Here is a 19,028-nt window from a genome sequence, read left to right as displayed (position 1 = left end):
TATTTTCGCTGTAGTCTACGTAAATCTTTACGTAGACTACAGGGACCAAATAAGGAACGCGAATGGCGGCTCCCTATGGGGGCTGCCATTTGCGTACGTGCTTTTTTTTTTTTAAGTCACCCATGATAGGCTACGTGATGATTAACGTAGCCTATCACGGCTGACTTTGCAGATCTAGCCGTGATAGGCTACGTAAATCGTTACGTAGCCTATCACGGGGCGTTTTTTTGTTTTTTGTTTTACTTTTCTTTTGAAGTTCGCGGCCGGGGAGACAGGGCGCTTCTCCCCGGCCTGAATTTCGGCCGGGCAAGGCGGGAAGCCTCCCCCAGAGCCTGAACTTCGGGGGGAGAAGCGAAGCGCCTCCCCCCCACCGCAAAACAAGCTGCGAGACCAGGTAAGTGACTTTCGTTCATCCCTAAATTCAGAATTTTGCTGGAAGGCGGGGCAGAGGAAAACATTTCTCAGCAAGAAGCGATCCAGTAACAGCTTAGTTTTCTAATAACTGCTTCTGGGTGCTACAATATATCATAGTGGCTCCGAAACGTAATTTGAATGAAAGTTATTTTCCATTTGCGGTACATTAAGTCTTCCTCTCTCTACCCTCAAGGAAAATTTGAGAAAAGCCTAATTCTTCATGTTTTGCCCTGGATGCTTCCAGAGAGTTTTCTACTCAAACTACCAAAAACAAAAAAACCTTCTGGCTTTCACAGTGTGTTTTGTTGCTTTCACAATATAAACATTCTTACTGAATAAATGATATTGTTTCCTAAAACACACACACACACACTTATTTCGGGATTTTGTGGCATAGTGTAATCCTTACTCTTTGGGGCACTTGTCACAGTTGTGTTCAACCCTTCCTCCAAGATGACATGTAGAGATTCATCTGTGTTTATCTTCCCAACATCCCTGGTCTCATGGTGATGACAGATCCAAGGTCACACAGTATTTTTCAGGGCTGAGTAGGTATGTAAAATGTATTTCCCTTTCTGCAAATAAGGTTAATGCATTAATTAGATATGTATAGAAGTGTCTGGAAACATCGGTGTAGCAATAATAACAATAACGATAACATAAGTGGTGTACAAATGCTACAAGGGGAAGTACTACACATGACATTAAATGTGTCTCTCAGATTGCATGCCACAGGGACTCTGGTCATGTTCAGTACTGCAGCTGATGGGGAGAAGGAGTATAACCCATTCATGCCTCCAAAGCTGTTCTTTCAAAGGGAAGCTCCAGTTGGTGCCATCCTGAAGCTAGTGCTGCTAACTATGGGGGTGGGGGTGGGGATTTTTCATCAGGACCATAGTGGTGGAGGGGGGACCTGACCACAACCTCACAGACCCCACCCTCACTACCTTATAGTGTCATGTTTGGCCCTAAGAATCAGAGAAACAAGACTGCAGTCTCGTAAGACAAAAGTGGGAGGGGAGGGAAATGAAGAAGTGGAGGAGGAAAGAAATCATCAGAATATAAGTCAATTCCACTAAGGAAAGGTTAATTTAGGTCTCTAAAACGCGTTTTAAACAAAAGTGAAATTGTAACTGAATTTCCACTAAGAAAGAAACAATCCCTGGTGGTGGTGATGTTCATCTGCAGAAACAAGTGATGTTCATCTGCAGAAAGGTTTTTCTGCTCCTTCAATGCAGGGAACTGAAATAATCTCTTTCCATTTTTGAAAAGACCATTACATATAATCTCTTCTTCAGATTCAGAAACTATTTCTATACTATTATTTCCCAGATGCAGGTCACCACTTATGAAAAATGGAAGAATCAAACAGGCATCACAGAATTCATCCTGTTGGGATTTGAAAAACTTGAAGAGTTCCAGATGCTTCTTTTTCTTGTGTTCATTGTAATCTACATTCTGACTATTACTGGAAACATCCTAATTGTTGTTCTTGTTGCATCTGATCAGCACCTTCACACTTCCATGTACTACTTCTTAGCAAATTTGTCCTGCTTGGAAATTTGCTACAGTTCAACCATCCTGCCCAAGATGCTTACAGCTTTTCTAACTGGTGACAAATCCATTTCTTTCTGGGGCTGTTTCATACAACTTTTTTGCTTTGGTTGCCTTGTCATTGTTGAATGTTACCTCCTGTCAATTATGTCTTATGATAGATATATTGCAATCTGCAAACCACTTCATTATATGACTATTATGAATGGTAGGGTCATTTTTCACTGTGTGGCAGCATCATGGCTATGTGCAGCATCAATTTTAGTTATCATGATATGCCTAGTGTCACAATTACCATTTTGTGGCCCCAAGGAAATTGACCATTTCTTTTGTGATTTGGGCCCACTCCTCCAACTCTCTTGCAGTGACACAAGCCATATCACATTGTTAGCTCTCATATTTGGGTCGATTGATATCCTACCACCATTCATATTAACCATCACATCTTATGTTTGCATCATTACTGCCATCTTGAGAATTCCATCCACCACTGGGAGACAAAAAGCATTTGCCACGTGTTCCTCTCACCTCATTGTGGTCACCATTTTCTATGGAACTCTAATGATTGTCTACATTTTACCAAACACCAGTGGGCTCAGAGATCTTAAAAAGGTGTTTTCTGTCCCATACACCATCCTCACTCCCATGGTCAACCCACTTATATACAGTCTGAGAAACAAAGAAGTGAAGGAATCTTTGAAAAAGGCTCTGAGTAAATTCATTGGTTTCAATGAAAAGGAGAGATGAAACCCTTTGGTCACATTTGGCTGTCGCACACTAAGCTACAGTTCATTTTAACCTTAGCTTGTTGACCAAGACAGTATCCAGCTTGCAGACAAGCAACCCCTCCCCCTGCAGTTTCTTTCACCTAATATTGGTTTGTTGTTGTCTCCACCCCTGACTCTTCTGAAAAATCACAGCTTCTGTTCTGAGTGCCTTTGTAGTGGTTGAGGACTGCCTGGTATGGCCTCACCACATCACCAGTTGGCCAGCTGCAGAAATGGGGTGGAGGACACAAACACTGTCCTTCTTAGAGATGTTTGGATGCTCTTGGCACATGCTGAGCCAAACACCATCCCAAAGTTTCCTTCCCTTCCCCCATCTCTAGATACCTCCCTTGTTTCTTAACCCTTTCTCCCATCTTTCCTGAATAAAATAATCTCTCACTGCAAATCTTATGACTGCAGCCCATGGTCTTTTAAAATTTGCGAGTAGCCCCCAAAGGTGAATGCTTCTTGGTGAAGTCCCATAGTATGCAGGGTTCACCTATGTTGAGATCTTTGGGGCAATAGGTGAAGTCATTTTTATTTCCCCAGGTGTTCTGTTTTTAGTTTAGGATGCAAACCAATTCTTTATGCTGGGCAATGCTGGGAGTTGTAGGACTTCTTTCTGTCTAAACAGGATTGCACCCTTAGTGCTTTTCAAGTTCATTGCATTATTGTTGTTTTCAGTTTCTGGTTTTATTCTGATGATGATTTAACAGTTTAGGTTTGTATGATTAAATTTTATTATAGGGCCACTGTGCATATGTTGCCCTATGTTTAGGGTTAGTAGGTTGAATCACATTCTGCCATTATAACCAGAAATCAGGGGGAGTAGGTACTATGGCTTATACTGAGAAAATGACTCAACAGATTGATTTAAAACTTGGCAATGTCGGAGAGGAGGGTTTGAGGATGGCCTGTGCCAATGTTGAGGTAGAAAGGGTAAGAAATTGCTTATTTATTGAAGTTTAACTTTGATAAGTGCCAACCAGCAGTTTGACAGTTATTGCTTGTTGTTTTTCATAGACATACATGAGATTCACTTTGTAGTAAAATTTATATGTCTGTACAGTGTCTCTTGGAAAACAGTTCATCGTCTTAGGTATGGGATAAGGTCTAGTATTTGCCATGCATGAAAAAAAGTATAAGGTATTTGTAGGTGAATAAGAAGAAGAAGAAGAAGAAGAAGAAGAAGAAGAAGAAGAAGAAGAAGAAGAAGAAGAAGTGTGATTCACCCCCTTTTAGCCTATGGAATTCCATAAGCTCTTATTATTATGGAAGGAGAGGGGGAACAGAACGGAACATGAGTGCAGCCCTCTGGTACAATGGCAGCATCTCAACCCTTTTTTGACCTTAATGAGGCACTGTGTAGGGAGATTCTTTTTGAGAAGACTGTGAGGAGAGACACAAAGCTTGTAAAGGAAGTTTCTACCCGTGGCCCAGTTACCAGTCAATAAATGCTTGACAACCAACTGTCCGTAACTGAGGCCTACAATTACTTCTGACTGCACACCTAGAGACTGGTTTTATTTTAAGAAATAACCTACCTTTAGGGAACATATCACTATGAGATTCCCTTGCCTCCATTTTATGCTATTGTTTAGAGACATACTTTAAATCATGTATTCATTTGGCTGTTAGTTTTGTGTCCCCTCCCGCCCTCCCCATTTTCCCCTTCCCGCCCTCCCCATTTTCCCCTTCCCTCTTCAATAAATCCTATTTTGTGTGTGTGTGTGTATGCATGTGCATGAATGTGTGTGTTTTAAGTTGCTCACTGGTTTTTCCCTACCTGCTTTCAGGGAATAGGATCCTGGTGGGCTGGAGGTACTGCTAGAACCAAAAGATGCTGACCCCAGACTAGTATGTGATGTTTCCAGACCCATTTGGAATGTTAGTTTCAGTTGCATGACAACGTCTGTTGTGTAGACTATGTGTGCATTTCAGCAGACACACAAATCTGGGACTTGGGTCCACTGCTCTGCCACTGACAGCCATCCAGCTCCAAGGTAGGTGTGAAGCTGGAACTAACTACAGCATAGGATACCATAATATATCACTGAAATCATGCATCTGTTAAGGGTGTGGCCCTTGACAGCCATAATTCCCTGGTGTTTTGGATCTTGAGCAAACATGGAAAGTCCTTAACACAGCATGTTGAACTGACAGGTATTTTGCTTTTTGTTTGTGGAATATTGTTATACTTCATGGTTTTATCTTTAATTTGTGAATTGCCCAGAGAAGTATTTGTTGAGGGGCAGTGCAGAAATGCTGTAAATAAATGCAGTGTGGAAATTCTCTGTTGGACACTGGATTCTCCTGATTGTACAGGACTCCAAACCATGGGGAGGATTTAAAGCACATTCTACATAACATGCTTAGAATCCTCCCCACCCCAGACCTTTGTGCACAACACAGAAAGGTCTCCATTGTGGATGGGGCTGCTGGGGGCAGGGTTTGGATGGACGGCTCTGATTCTCTTTTCACATAATCATTATGAATACCTGAAGAGAGCTATTGCTCTGCATTGTTGATGTATCTCAGAGGTAAGGAGAGAGCCATGTTGCTGCTTCCTCGTTATTTTTTTTATGAATCTAGCTAGATGTGCTCAGAAGTGGGGAGGGGTGAGAAATTCACTGGGTTTACAGTTTAATGAGACCTTATCAAATTTGTACTTCCTAAACCTTCACATGGACTGGAATGCAGTGATATGGTGATAGTCATGCTTCCCAAATTTGGTGATGTTGTTCGCAAATTAAAATGTGCACAGAAATGCATACAATTAGGTAAATGTATGCACAAAATGTGATTAAAGAAAGGTAAACAAAACTGCATTATATTATGGATTTCTTTTTATTTTTTTGTAGAAATGCATATGTCTAGAAAAGTATGTACAAACATGCATACTTGGAAATCTACATACAAAAGTGTACATTTAGATAAAAGCACATGAAAACATTTATGAATTTGTATGCAGACTTAAAAAAAACTGATGTGGAAATGTAAGGGAACAAATATAATGTAGGAAAAATGGGAAACTGAGCAGAATTGAACTCGACAGATCCATCCATCCCTATTCAGAAGATGGGAGCATAATCTTTTTGTTGTTGTTTTTAATGCAAATGAAAATAAAGGTTCACCAAATGGTAGGATGATACTTCTGGGCAGCATGTGTGTATATGAGTAAGAAATGCCTTTTGTCATAAATTGTGGAATGCCCTCCCCTTGGATGCCTGATTGGCACAGACATCGGTTTCATTTCGGCATCAAGCAAAAACATGGCTTTTTTACAAAAGCCTTTGAGGGCTAAATGCACTCCTTAAAGTACCACATTGTTTTATTGTTTTAGGTTGTAATTGGTATTAGCTTGTTTAATGTTTAATATGTTTTTAGCTGTTTAAATTATTGTTCTATACTGTTTAAATCGATTTTATCTGTATGCCACGCTGAGATTTTAATGGTATAGGGTGGGTTATAAATATTTTAAATAAATAAATAAATAAGTAAGTAAGCAAATAAATTAAAGTGTGTGCGTGTCTGTAGTTATAATCGACAAGAAGAAACATTACATTCAAAGTTGTATTGGTAGAAGAGTTTACAAGGGCAGGAAAAATCCCCACATTAAAGAGTCCTTAGCCAAGAAGCTAAAGGATACACTACATGTAAAGTTGGAATTCTTTGACTGGAAGCCCAAATGTAATTTTATTTTGGGGAGAAAAAAACAAAAGAAAAACAGCTGGGAGGGGGAAGGGGATTTGACTCAATGTCTTGGCACACTAGGATGGGGTTAACCTCCCCCCCCATTCCAGTCCCCCAACTTAGCCAACTTAGCCAACTTAGCTCTTAGCCTTAAAGGGGAAAGAATATGGGCACTACCTTGGACATCTATCAAATATTGTTTTCTGTTCCTTGTTTGTTCCTGAAACTCAGGACCTGGGGTGTGTTGTTTGTTTGTTTGTTTGTTTTACTCCAGTTGCCAGAAGGATAGGATATCCCTTGCATGAGCTGGACTCAATTCTGAATGCTCTACTAGTTGGATCTGTCCAGACCAAAGATCTGGGAAGAAGGTTCCGATGCCATTTATGTGTCAATAGCTTTTGTTGGGAAGGGGCACTATCTGAAACCATTCCTCAGCCAACTTCTACCTCGACACTCTAAAATGCAATTACAGCTGTAACTACTTGAATTCTGGACGGTGGCGGCTCCAGCGGTAGCTTAGGCAGTGGCAGCTGCTGGTCTTCCGACTGGCTGCCGCCGCCACCATTTGCAGTCTGGTCTTTTTTTTTTCTTTTCTTTTTTACATAGACGTGATAGGCTACGTAAAGACTTACGTAGCCTATCACGGCTGGGTTTTTTTTAAAAGAAAAAAACCTGCATACGCAAATGGCGGTGGCTACGGCGGCAGCTGCCATTTGGGTTCCTTATTTTTAGCCGTCTTAGTCTACGTAAATATTTACGTAGACTATTACAGCAAAAATAAAGGGGAACGCAAATAGCGTAGCAGGCGCTATTTGCGTTCCTTTTTGATTCGCTGTTTTAGCCTACATAAATATTTACGTGGGCTAAAACGGCGAATCAAAAAGGAATGCAAATACTGCCCACTATGCTATTTGTGTTCCCCTTTATTTTCGCCATAATAGTCTATGTAAATATTTACGTAGACTAAGATGGCTAAAAATAAGGAACGCAAATGGCGGCCATCGTAGCCGCCACCATTTGCGCATGCATTTTTTTTTTAACCCAGACGTGATAGGCTACGTAAGTCTTTACATAGCCTATCACGGTTGAATACAGGGATGCAAATGGCGGCGGCTACAGAAGCTGCCATTTGCGGCCCTGCTACTCAGCAGCCAGATGTCCGGCTGCTGGTGGAGCCTGCCAGTGGCTTCGAGGAATCCCCGCAGAGTGGAGCCGGCTGGGCAGGACTCCAGGGGGAGGGACAGAGCACCTCCCTCCCCCATCGAGGATTCCGGTGGGAGGGACGGAGTGCCTCCCCCCCCACCATGAAGCCAATCTGTGAAACGGTAAGTAACTTTCGTACATCCCTAGTTGCAGGCTTTTTAAGAGCTAATTTTGGCACTTCATGGTTGTGCCTTAGCTTGATTTGTTCCTTGGGTTTTCTTTGACCTGTCTCCAGTGTCCTTTTTCCTGATCCTTACTAGTTGTGCTTATCAACCAGTTCCCAACCTCTCTGACCTGGGTTTTCTGCTCCAGCTTACAACTTGACTTCCCAGTTGCCCAAGACAGCTATAATTGCACCTCAAATGTTCTAGAGTATATTACAAACAGGTGAGGCCCCACAAACAGTGGCTGAGGGAGCTGACAAAACAAACATTAGCTCCAAAGCAGGACTCCCTGCTCTGATTTGAACTTATTCCTCATGGACATTTTTGTTGTTGTTTTTGAACTTTAACACTGCACTAATCAGCATGCAAATCAATGAAGCATGAAACTGAGTACTGGATTTGGCCTGGGAGGAGGTCTGAGAGGGCAGTTTAAGTAGATTGACCTTTGTTACAATCTGAGATGTATGGAAAGTATTTTTTGTTTGTTTGTTTTCAACAGGGTATCCAAGCCAGCCTCAGTCCCACTTCTGACTTGCAATATAAACAGTGGACTACCTTGCAGGGCTGCTGTGAGCCACTTTCTCTCTTCAAAGCCCCAACTGCAATAGGGATATAACTGTGAATTTATCATCATCATCATCATTTGTATAGTGCCATCAATTCACATAGCACTGCACAGAATAAAAAAAAAACGAAACAAGAAATCCCTGCCACAAAGGTGTACATTCTAACAAAATCACAAAATAAAACCAAAAGAAGGGGAGGGAATTCAGCAGACAGGCACAGGAAAACACTGTAATTTATATTACTCCCTCAATCCAACCTACAATGTGAGGATAAAAAGTAATGAATAACACTGTAGGGTTTTTGTAAGCCTCTGTCTCAGCTTCAGGCCAACTTCTCATTTGCAATGGGGGCTGACACCTCTGGTCAACACTTGCAAGGTTGTTGTTAACCACTCACAGTCCGGAGATCTACACTGCTGGGCTGTCATAAGTGAATCTTCTCAGCCACCGCCTCTTTCAACCTGCAATCAGGAGACAATGAACTTGATATGCTTTGGAATATTCATTGGTAGAGCTTTAAAAAAAAAATCATGCTAAATAAGAACTGACTAACAAAATTCAGAAAGTTCCACTTTGCTGACACCTTTGTGGGGAGGGTTGCAGGGTTGCAATTACACCAGTATCTAATCCAGGGTTCATTAAAATCTTGGATTTCTCAATTGATTTCTATGGACAATTCTCACTTCCACCCCAGGGATATTTAAAAATAGTTTCACAGTATGAATGACGTAATGACATATCTAGACATTGACATTTCAAAGTTCAGGATCTTGGTCTGAATATTTGAAGGCAATAGCTCAGACAACTAATGTAACTAGTAATGCTATACATAGTTTTACTGCAGGACCCATGTCAGAGAATTCCACCACTGCTGTAGGTCCCCCGGAATCCTACCCCGGAACAGCCTCCCACCCCCCACCACCCCGAGGAATCCCCCTGAAAGAGAGTTTACTTGAGGCAGATGCGGCGGTGGCTCCGGTGGCGGCTGCAGCAGCTCCGGCTGGTCTCCTGGCCGGCTGATGCTGGGCTGCTGCGGCCGCAAATGGTGGCCATTGTAGTGGCCGCCATTTGCGTGCTTGCAGGCAGCCATGGTAGGCTACGTAAGTATTTATGTAGCCTATCATGGCAAAGAGCAGGGACGCAAATGGCAGCTGCCACGCCATTTGCACTCCTGCTCTTTGCCGTGATAGGCTAGGTAAGTATTTATGTAGCCTAACACGGGCTACCGTAGGGATGGAAATGGTGTCCCCTACGCAGGATGCCATTTGGGTCCGCACCAGCCCAGCAGCGGCTGGAGGCCCTGCTGCGTATAGGCCCAGCCAGCAGCTCCACGGCATGGCCAGACAGGATTACGGGGGGGGGGGAGGACCTGAACACCTCCCCCTGTTGAGGATTCCGGGGGGAGGAACGGATTGCCTCCCCCCCTGTGGATGCCCCTACTGGAACCAAGTAAGGTATTCGTACATCCCTAGCTGTGCCTGAGGATACCTCTGGAGTAGCATAACTTGATTATTATTAGCTGGAACAATTTATTATATATCATATAGGACTGCTAAGTTTGTCAGCCAAGCCCTGGAGAGGCGAAAGATATTAACTGTTATAAAAGAACAAAATCTGTAAATATGGTAACAACATGCTGGCAAGTATAGTTTTAGGAGTTTAAAAATTGTTTTTAATCTGTTTTTTTATTAGCTATTTATTAACAATTTGTGTTTTGGTTTTCCTTCTGGATGTTATGAAAAGTTGTGCCTGTTTCTTCATGTGGATGGCCTGGTTGGCTAAAAAGCAATAAACTATAAGATATCTTGACAATTTGGGGGTTCTCTCTGCTGTTTTTTATATCTATATGTCTCTTCCTCCCCTTCTTTTGCTTGTTTTGGAGGAAGAAAGGAAAAGAGAGAAATGGAGCAAAGGACAATGAAGAGACACAGATACATAACTGTCTACCTTCCACTGTCTCCCCCCCATCCCACACCCTACTCTGAACGCCTTGCCTTCTTTCTCAGCTAGGGATGTATGAATCCCTTACCTGGCTCCACACAGGGGCATCCACGGTGGGGGGGAGGCACTCCGTCCCTCCCCCTGGAATCCTGCCCTGCCGGCTCCACTCCGTAGCCAAGCTGCGGAGCCGCCAGCTGGCTCCGGCTGCTCGCAGCCAAACATCCAGCCACTGGGCAGCCCTGCAGGGATGTAAATGGCAGCTGTCATAGCCGCTGCCATTTGCATCCCTGTATTGAGCTGTGATGGGCTACGTTAATATTTATGTAGCCTATCACAGCAGGGGGAAAAACCCCAGCGTACGCAAATGGCAGTAGCTGCCGCCATTTGTGTACGCTGGGGTTTCCCCCCCCCCGCCATGTTAGGCTATATAAATACTTACGTAGCCTATCATGGCCTCCACAGGGATGCATTTAGCCTGCGTTAGCCATGATAGGCTACGTAAGTATTTACGTAGCCTATCACGGCTATTGAAAGGAGGAAGCCAATGGTGGCCGCAGGACGGCTGCCATTCGCAAAGCAGCACGGACGGGAGCAGGGAAGTGCTCCATTTCATGTGCCTTTCATGGGGTGGGGCAGTGGGGACTTCGTCCCGCACGCCTTTCGTGGGTTGGGGGGCGGGGGCTTTGTTCCACAACGGATTTTGGGGGGAACCGTCCGAGAACCGTCGCAGAATTCTCTGACATCCCTACTCTCAGCTAGCCTCTCCTGTCCACCTGCCAACTGATTGGTGGTGTTTTGAAGCCTTCCAGGCTGCCACAGCCACATTCTCCTCTTCACTAGCCACTTTCACCAAGTGAGACTGATTATTCAGTTCTCCCCTTCAGTTTTATTTTCCAAATGACTCTATCTCCTGTTGCTACTGAGCATGCTCAGTTATCATTGAGTCATTTTGGGGTTTCTTCCCACACTTTAGGGTTTTCCACCTAAAAAAATAAAATAAAATGTATGTCTGCAAACTTCTGCCAAGTCTGCTGATACTAACATCTATCTTGTGCATAGGTGGTTCTGCTCTGTTTAGGCTACATAAGGACCTTCACTCACCCATGAATTTCACAAATAGAGAGAATTATAAAGATAATTTTAATAGGTGTCATGCTTCAAAATCCCTTCATGGATGACTGCCTTGTTGTGGAGAAGGGGCTTGCGTAACTCAGTGAAGCCATAAGCTATGCTGTGCAGGGCCACCCAAGATGGACAGGTCATGGTGGAGAGTTCTGACAAAATGTGATTCCCTGGAGAAGGAAATGGCAACCCATTCCAGCATTCTTGCCAAGAAAACCCCATGGAACGTATCACAAGGCTAAAAAATATGACGCCGGAAGATGAGCCCCTCAGGTCGTAAGGTGTCCAATATAGTACTGGGGAAGAGCAGAGGGTATTTCCAAGTAGCGCCATGGGGTCACGAAGAGTCGGACACGACTTAACGACTGAACAACAACAAATGCTTCAAAAACTACTAATATTCAGGCTGAAATTTTCAATCAAGTTATGTGGCAAAATAAATAAACTTTGCGTGGATATTTGGTGAGAAACAGCTGGTAATTGTGATATATGGTCACACTACTTTATTATTTGCAAGCTGCTTTGGAGCTGGTTTGTTACTGTAGTTGCAAATGGAAAAGGAAATATTGAGGGGCTGATATGTCATCTGCTTTTGCTAACTCATTCCTTTCCCTGTGCACTACATGGGAGTAATTTGCTGCCAACCAATCCTCTACCTACACTGTGAGGTATGTACACCTCTACTGTACATGAGGCGGCTGCACTTGTGAGAACAGTGCACATGCTTAACAGTGTAGGGATGTACGAAAGTCACTTACCTTTTCAACAGGGTGATTCGCAGTTGGGGGGAGGCGCTCCGCACCTCCCCCTGAAATCCTGATCTAGCCGGCTCCGCTCCACAGAGATTCCGCAGAGCTGCCGACTGGGGCCGCCCGCAGCCGGACATCCAGCTGCTGGGCATCCTTCCGGAAAAAAAACCTGCGTACATGAACGGCAGTGGCTACGGCGGTCGCCATTTGTGTTTGCTATTTTTCGCTGTTTTAGCTTAAGTATAAGCTATTACGGTGAAAAAAAGGGGAACACAAATAGCATAGTGGGCGCCATTTGCGTTCCTTTTTTCCCTGCCGTTTTAGCCTACGTAAATATTTACGTAAGCTATTATGGCGGGGGGGGGGGAAGGAATGCAAATAGTGCCCACTACGCTTTTTGCCTTCCCCTTTTTTCGCCGTAATAGCTTACATAAATATTTACATAGGCTAAAACAGTGAAAAATAGGGAACACAAATGGCAGCCGCCATAGCCGCCACCATTTGCGTATGTGGTTTTGTTTTGTTTTTTGCTTGCCATGAAAGGCTACGTAAGTATTTACATAGCCTATCATGGCAAAGACAGCTAGGCAAATGGCGTGGTGGCCACCATTTGAGTCCACAGCAGCCGGCCAAGAGACCAGCTGCCGCTGCCGCCGCTGGAGCTGCCGCCAGAGCCGCCCCTGCCAGAACATCCGCCCCAGGTAAGCTTTCGTCCCAGGGGGGATTCCGCAAGGAGGTGGGGGTGGGAGGCTGTTCTGCCATGGGTTTTGGGGGGCCTAATGCCAGTGCATTCGGCCTCACTGAAATCCATGGCAGAATTCTCCGCCATCCCTATAAACAGTGCAAGAACAGGATCTATTGTATCAGCCCCCGAAATATGTTGTTGTCCTCTAAACTGCTCCCCTTATTAAATAGTTCAACTGTCTGACACTTCCATTGAGATCTTTAAAAGATAATCACCTATCTGAAGTTTAAATTATATGCAAATTTGTTCTGATTTAATTGATTATTTGATTGATTAAACTGGATATCAGTTAAAATAATAATTGGTTGGCAACCCTAAAGTAATGGCAGATATTTGGCTGGATCTCCTTGCAAGATCAACTGTATCAAGGTACATGGTAACAGTGGTCCCTAAGCTTGAATACTTGAAATGTTTGCTGAATTTAGGAGGCATTCCATGAGCAATGGGTGTGTGTGAAAAGTACTCAACCCCTTTTCCCTTTTTTCTTTCCTGCTGCTGCTAGCTGCATTTTGATATAATGGCCCAAGTGGCCATCCTGGTTTCTTCCTCAACAGCTGTCAGCTGATGGCCAGAAGTTTTATTTTCCAGAATGCCTCTCTGATCGATACCATGGATGGTAGCTTCCATTTCTCACTCCCCTGCCCGAGAACTACCCTTTGCATGATGCTAGCACTGCATCGGGGCAGGGGAGGGATAACAATGACATCCACAGCTGCCAGACACCAAAAGGATAACCACTGTGTCTTCTGACACCACCATCACCACCACCACCACCACCACAGGGAATTCACCCTGTGCACAAAAGTTCACCCACCCCAAATCACCAAAATAATCTCCATCTTGTCACCGATGAATAGGCGGTGGAATCAGGGGTGGGAGGTCAGCTCAGCCCTAGATCATCATGTTATTGTTCTTATTTAATATGCCTCTGCTTCCTCATTAACTTCCCACTGGGATTAGATGTTGGCTTAAATCTAACAGGATTCCCTGGTGTAATCTTTTCTCCTTCTTCCTCTGACTCACTGGTGCCACTGAATATAATGTCTGCAGATTAAATCTCTTTTTACTGCAATTAATAGTTAGTTAACAGATCATAGGGCAGCCAATATATAAAGTGATTGAAATAATTCAGGAAATATTTGAAAATTCATATTTAGAAATAACTAACCAAACAACCCAAAGCTTATCTACCCAAAAGTAAGACACGCAGAATTCAATGGGTCTTACTCCCAAGAAACTGAGTATAGGACTGCAGCTTCAGCTAACCTTCATAAAGTTATACATTAAAATGTGGCAAGAGATACAACTGGATTTCTATCTTCAGACCACATAATGTCAGTGTTTTTGTTTTGTTTTTTCCAGCCATAAACTCCAGGAATGCATCCGAAGAAGAAGGTAGGACAAAGAATAGAGGGAAAGATGAAAACTAGACAATTTTGGTTACATTTTAAAAAATTGACATTTTAAGTATGTTGATGAAATTAGATCCAAAATTGGATCAATCATACACAAAATTTAGTACACTGAAAAACTTTTAACATTATTAAACTTTTCTGTTTAAAACTTTTCAGTATTAACGTCATCAGAAAAAAATTCTAATAAATGTTGGAGTTCATGAAATACTGTTATGGTTTGGGCCCAGATGTAGTCATACTCAGAAAAGACCTATTGATTTATGTGGGTCTATTCCAAGTATGGATCCAATCAGCTGTTATTTACAGCATGGTATTTAAAAGTCATTTGTTGTTGTAAAAGTAACAAAATAATGCCTTGTGACATATCTGAAACACTTCATTATTGGTGAATGTTAAACAATGTCAAAATTAGACAGCCAATACTAGACTCTTACATCCAATTTATTTTTATCAGTGGGAGAGTTAAGCACACTCTTAATTCCCTCACACCATGAAAAACAATAGGACTTTAACAGATATATAATGTTGATCGTGAGTACTGGTGTGGAGATACAGTATGCGATGTAGTGGAAGACTGGGGAAACCTGGTTTGAAGTCTCAGTGGTAAGGCAGTTCTAACCCACAGACCTGTTAGCTAGAGGGCTTAGGATCTATTGGAAGTGCCCCTTTGCCAGTGGAGCTCTGCCAGCTGGGAGGTAGGGGGGTGGCATGGGTGACCTGGAAACCCTGGCTATGTCTGTGGAAAGTTCCAATATTTGATGTTCCAGGGGCTGAGTGGGGGCAGGATGGGGGCAACCTGAGCACTAATTCTGCCTTTATATTAGCACTAAGTTTCATGGAAAGGTGGGATATGAAATAAATCAATGCATAAATAAACGAACTTTGGATCTGATGGATCCAAAACCTCTCCATTCCTCTTGGAGGCCCCAGGATCAGAAACCTCAACTACACCAGCCTGGAGAGAGTTAAACATGCACGTGCCCACACATGCCCACAGGGCTTAACAGCCCAGAAAATCAACCCAGCTCTGGGCACTGTGAAGATCCACCACTTTGCTGCTCTCCATGTAGGATTGCACTGTTAAGCAAGAAGCTCGCTGAATGACCTGGGTCCAGATACTACCTTTACTACATCAGAGGGTTGTTATAGGGAGTTTGTAAGCAGACCACAACCAAAATACATTATATACACTGCATATGCTTTTCAGTCTATGAATGAATAAATATTTATCTGAGGCACTGTCCCACTTATAGGAGATGTGTTATTATAATTAATTACTGATTAATCTTCCTGAGCTTGGAGGAATAGCAAGATAAAAATGTAATTAATTATAATAACACATCTCCTATATGTGGGACAGTGCCTCAGATAAATATTTATTCATTCATAGACTGAAAAGCATATGCAGTATATATAATTTATTTTGGTTGTGGTCTGCTTACAGAATGCTGAGTTGAAAATCTCATCCCACTTCTGCAGCCCCATTTGTAAACCATGATAAGTGGGAGTCATTTTTGTGATTTGTCCAGAAGGCAGGAGAAATTCTAGACATTTTTAGTGGCCGGGATAAGTGGCAGTGGCTTTTTTCTTCTCTACAACTTAGTTTTGCCTCTTCCTCAAGCAGCCACAGTGGCAATCCTTTCAGTCTCCTGGTCTGCCATGTTCCCCCATAATGCCTCACTTTGAATGATGCTGCATCATGATGTAGTATATTCCAACTAAGGCATTATAGGAAACATGATGGCAGCCTACTGGGATGACAGGATGAGAGCTACCACTGCTGCTTGGGGAAGAAGCCAAAATATGTTGTGCTGGTGGTGGTGATGGAGGAGGAGGGAAGCAGTACCTGCTACTTGCACTTTTAACCCCCCCACCCCCAATATCTCAATTTTATTCTTGACCCTGGACAATGCCCAGAGTTCTTTCTCCCTTTTGCCTCACTCTCAATGTTTGATGGTGACGACAACAACAACAACCTTGTTCAATAACCACCATCTTGTGAAATGGAACTTTGGGTCAGCTCTATATTACAGAGGATGCTGTCATGCTTTAGTACCATTGACACCAAAGGGCCTTAAGCATTCATCAATGTGCTTAGGACATTCATTTCAGTGGTGTATGCCTAACCTGCTCCGAATTGCATCTACTGGTTTACTGGAAGGCAGACATGTGTTTTCTGAGGGCCAAACTACACATGCACAACATGGGGGATCTGTGAATAGATTTCTTTTCTTTTGCTAAGAGCAGCCATGGGAGGTCTGTTCGGATCAGGCTCAAGCCACTAGCAGGGGAACTCCCTGCAACTGTTTCCTGATTTAAAACATCCCCCCCAGCCCCCCAGGGACTGCCTTTATGAAAAGGTGGGTGATCCATGAATGCCTGTAGTTCTACTATTCTGCCCAAGGCTCTGGTCAACCTTCTGACTGAGGACAGATCCATTCCATTCAATCTGTTCTTTGTTCCACACTATTTCTCTTCAAACCTGGGGCAGCTGAGCGCTATCTCTTATCTGTGGTGTCCTACAATTGGTATTTAGCTATATGCTGACCTATATATAGGTCCTATATATATTTAGGATCCTCTCTCTCTCTCTCTCTCTCGCTCGCTCGCTCGCTATATGCTGACATTATGAAAACTGCATGAATGGATCTCCCACAGCATGTCTACTTGCAGTGAAATAGTGTGACTGCCAAATAAACTAGTCTGACTTGATATATCAAATAGTTTAGCTGTGCTTGACTGAGGGATAATTATACAAGGGGAAAGCAAAACTATAATATTTGTAACATTGTGTTCTTTCATATTCTCATCAGACTATGGGCTTCATCACACAAGGCTAAAAATCCTGCAATTTACTGGGGCTTCTGCTTCCGGAATCTTTGTGGGATTAGATTGGGTCGTTTCCACGTGGCTGAAAAAACAACAACAACAACACTAAACTAAACTAAACTAAACTAAACTTATATGTGTTTCATTACAAAGCCACTAGGTGGCACTGCTGTTTTATTTGCAATAAAGGGAACTTTAAAGAGTAGACCCTCGTTTATATCAACTCTATGTTGGGAGGAAAGAAAATGCCAGACTCGTAATGGAAAACAACACAATAGAGCTTACAAAGAGTGGGAGGTTCCTTGGAGGAGGACTGCATCATATACAGGACACGCAAACTTCTGTGAGTAAACGATCTCCATAGCAGGATAAAAGCCCCGTGAAAGGAACCCTATGTGTTTGAATATGTTTTATCCACAGATGCAATTCCTACACAGCATGGATCCAGAGAATCAAACAAATGTTACTGAGTTCATCCTTATAGGATTCCGGAATCTCCAAGAATTTCAAGCTCTACTCTTTGTACTCTTTCTATTTATCTACATGGTGACTTTGGTTGGGAACATCCTCATAGTTATGCTTGTTATTGCTGATAAATATCTTCATACTCCTATGTACTTTTTCCTTGGGAATTTTTCCTGCCTGGAAACCTGCTATAGTTCTACCATTCTCCCCAAGACTCTGGCCAACCTTCTAACTGGGAACAGGGCCATTCCATTCAATCTGTGCTTTGTTCAACACTATTTATTTGCATCACTTGGGGCAGTTGAGTGCTATCTCTTATCTGTGATATCTTATGATCGGTATTTAGCTATATGCCAACCATTGCATTATGCAAGCCGTATGAATGGTAAATTCTGTATGCAGTTAGTTGGTGGCTCTTTCCTCATTGGGTTTCTGGCTATATCTGTAACAATAATATTAGTGTCCAGGTTAGCTTTTTGTGGCCCCAATGAAATAAATCATTTCTTTTGTGATGTCTTTCCTCTCATAGAATTGTCTTGCAGTGACACCCATTTTCTGAGGATTCTCATTTTCCTTGTTTCTTCTGTATTCACAATTCCTCCATTTTTGCTGACCCTGATATCATATGGTTGCATTATCACTGCCATCCTGAGAATCTCTTCCATCAGTAGCAGACAAAAGGCCTTTTCCACTTGCTCTTCTCACCTTATTGTGGTTGCCATTTTCTATGGCACAATAACTATTGTCTATATTTTGCCAAACACTGACACACTGAGAGACCTCAATAAAGTCTTCTCTGTCTTTTATGCTGTCCTGACTCCCATGATAAATCCGCTTGTCTACAGCTTGAGAAACAAAGAAGTAAAGAAGGCACTGAGAAGACTGTTCTGTCAATTGTTTGCAAATGCATAGTTATGAGCCTATTATTATTATTATTATAATTATTATTATTTCTTGGCCACCTTTCAGGGCAGAAGCCCTCCCAAGGTGGTGAACAATATATCATTATTTAAAATGTTTAAAATAACTATTTATGTGAAACCAAGTGCTTTAATGTGCCCAGTCAGATATTTGGCTTTTTTCATGCTGAATCACACAAAATAGTGCTCCATTTCAGACCAGTTGACCATGAGGCATGGGGGAATTGATCCAAATTATCTGTGGGCAGGCAGAACTGGGTTCACTAATCTTTGGATCCTGGCCATCCTTTAGTTTTCATAGAACTTTTTCCTCTCTCTTCTCCTTTCCCCCAACTCATATTATCACATCACAGATTGCTTTTAAAAATCCCCTAGGTTCCTAAAGTCATTTCTGATTGGGCAAAGAGGAGTTTTGTTTTTGTTTTTTTTTTCTAGGACAAAATAGAGAGAAAATGAGAAATGTGCAAGATTATAGCCCTCT

At 42.7% G+C, this 19,028-nt stretch overlaps 2 protein-coding genes across 2 annotated transcripts; both read left to right on the top strand.

Annotated features, from left to right (window-relative positions):
* The first annotated feature begins 236 nt into the window (after window positions 1–236).
* On the top strand, window positions 237–3,894 carry LOC146341450 (olfactory receptor 11A1-like). Its single transcript, XM_084808351.1, has 2 exons — window positions 237–394; window positions 1,747–3,894. The coding sequence occupies exon 2, from the start codon at window positions 1,747–1,749 to the stop codon at window positions 2,713–2,715; it is 969 nt and encodes a 322-aa protein (XP_084664477.1). The 5' UTR covers window positions 237–394; the 3' UTR covers window positions 2,716–3,894.
* A 13,706-nt stretch (window positions 3,895–17,600) lies between these two features.
* Window positions 17,601–18,539, top strand: LOC146341449 (olfactory receptor 11L1-like). Its single transcript, XM_084807456.1, has one exon. It carries the CDS (start codon window positions 17,601–17,603, stop codon window positions 18,537–18,539), a length of 939 nt encoding a protein of 312 aa, XP_084663582.1.
* The last annotated feature ends 489 nt before the right edge of the window (window positions 18,540–19,028 follow it).

Source organism: Heloderma suspectum, chromosome 6 (genome assembly GCF_057233095.1).
Source record: "Heloderma suspectum isolate Gila_16-S chromosome 6, 16-S_ref, whole genome shotgun sequence".
NCBI classification, from domain to species: Eukaryota; Metazoa; Chordata; class Lepidosauria; order Squamata; family Helodermatidae; genus Heloderma; species Heloderma suspectum.
This window is presented reverse-complemented; position numbering and strand designations above follow the sequence as displayed.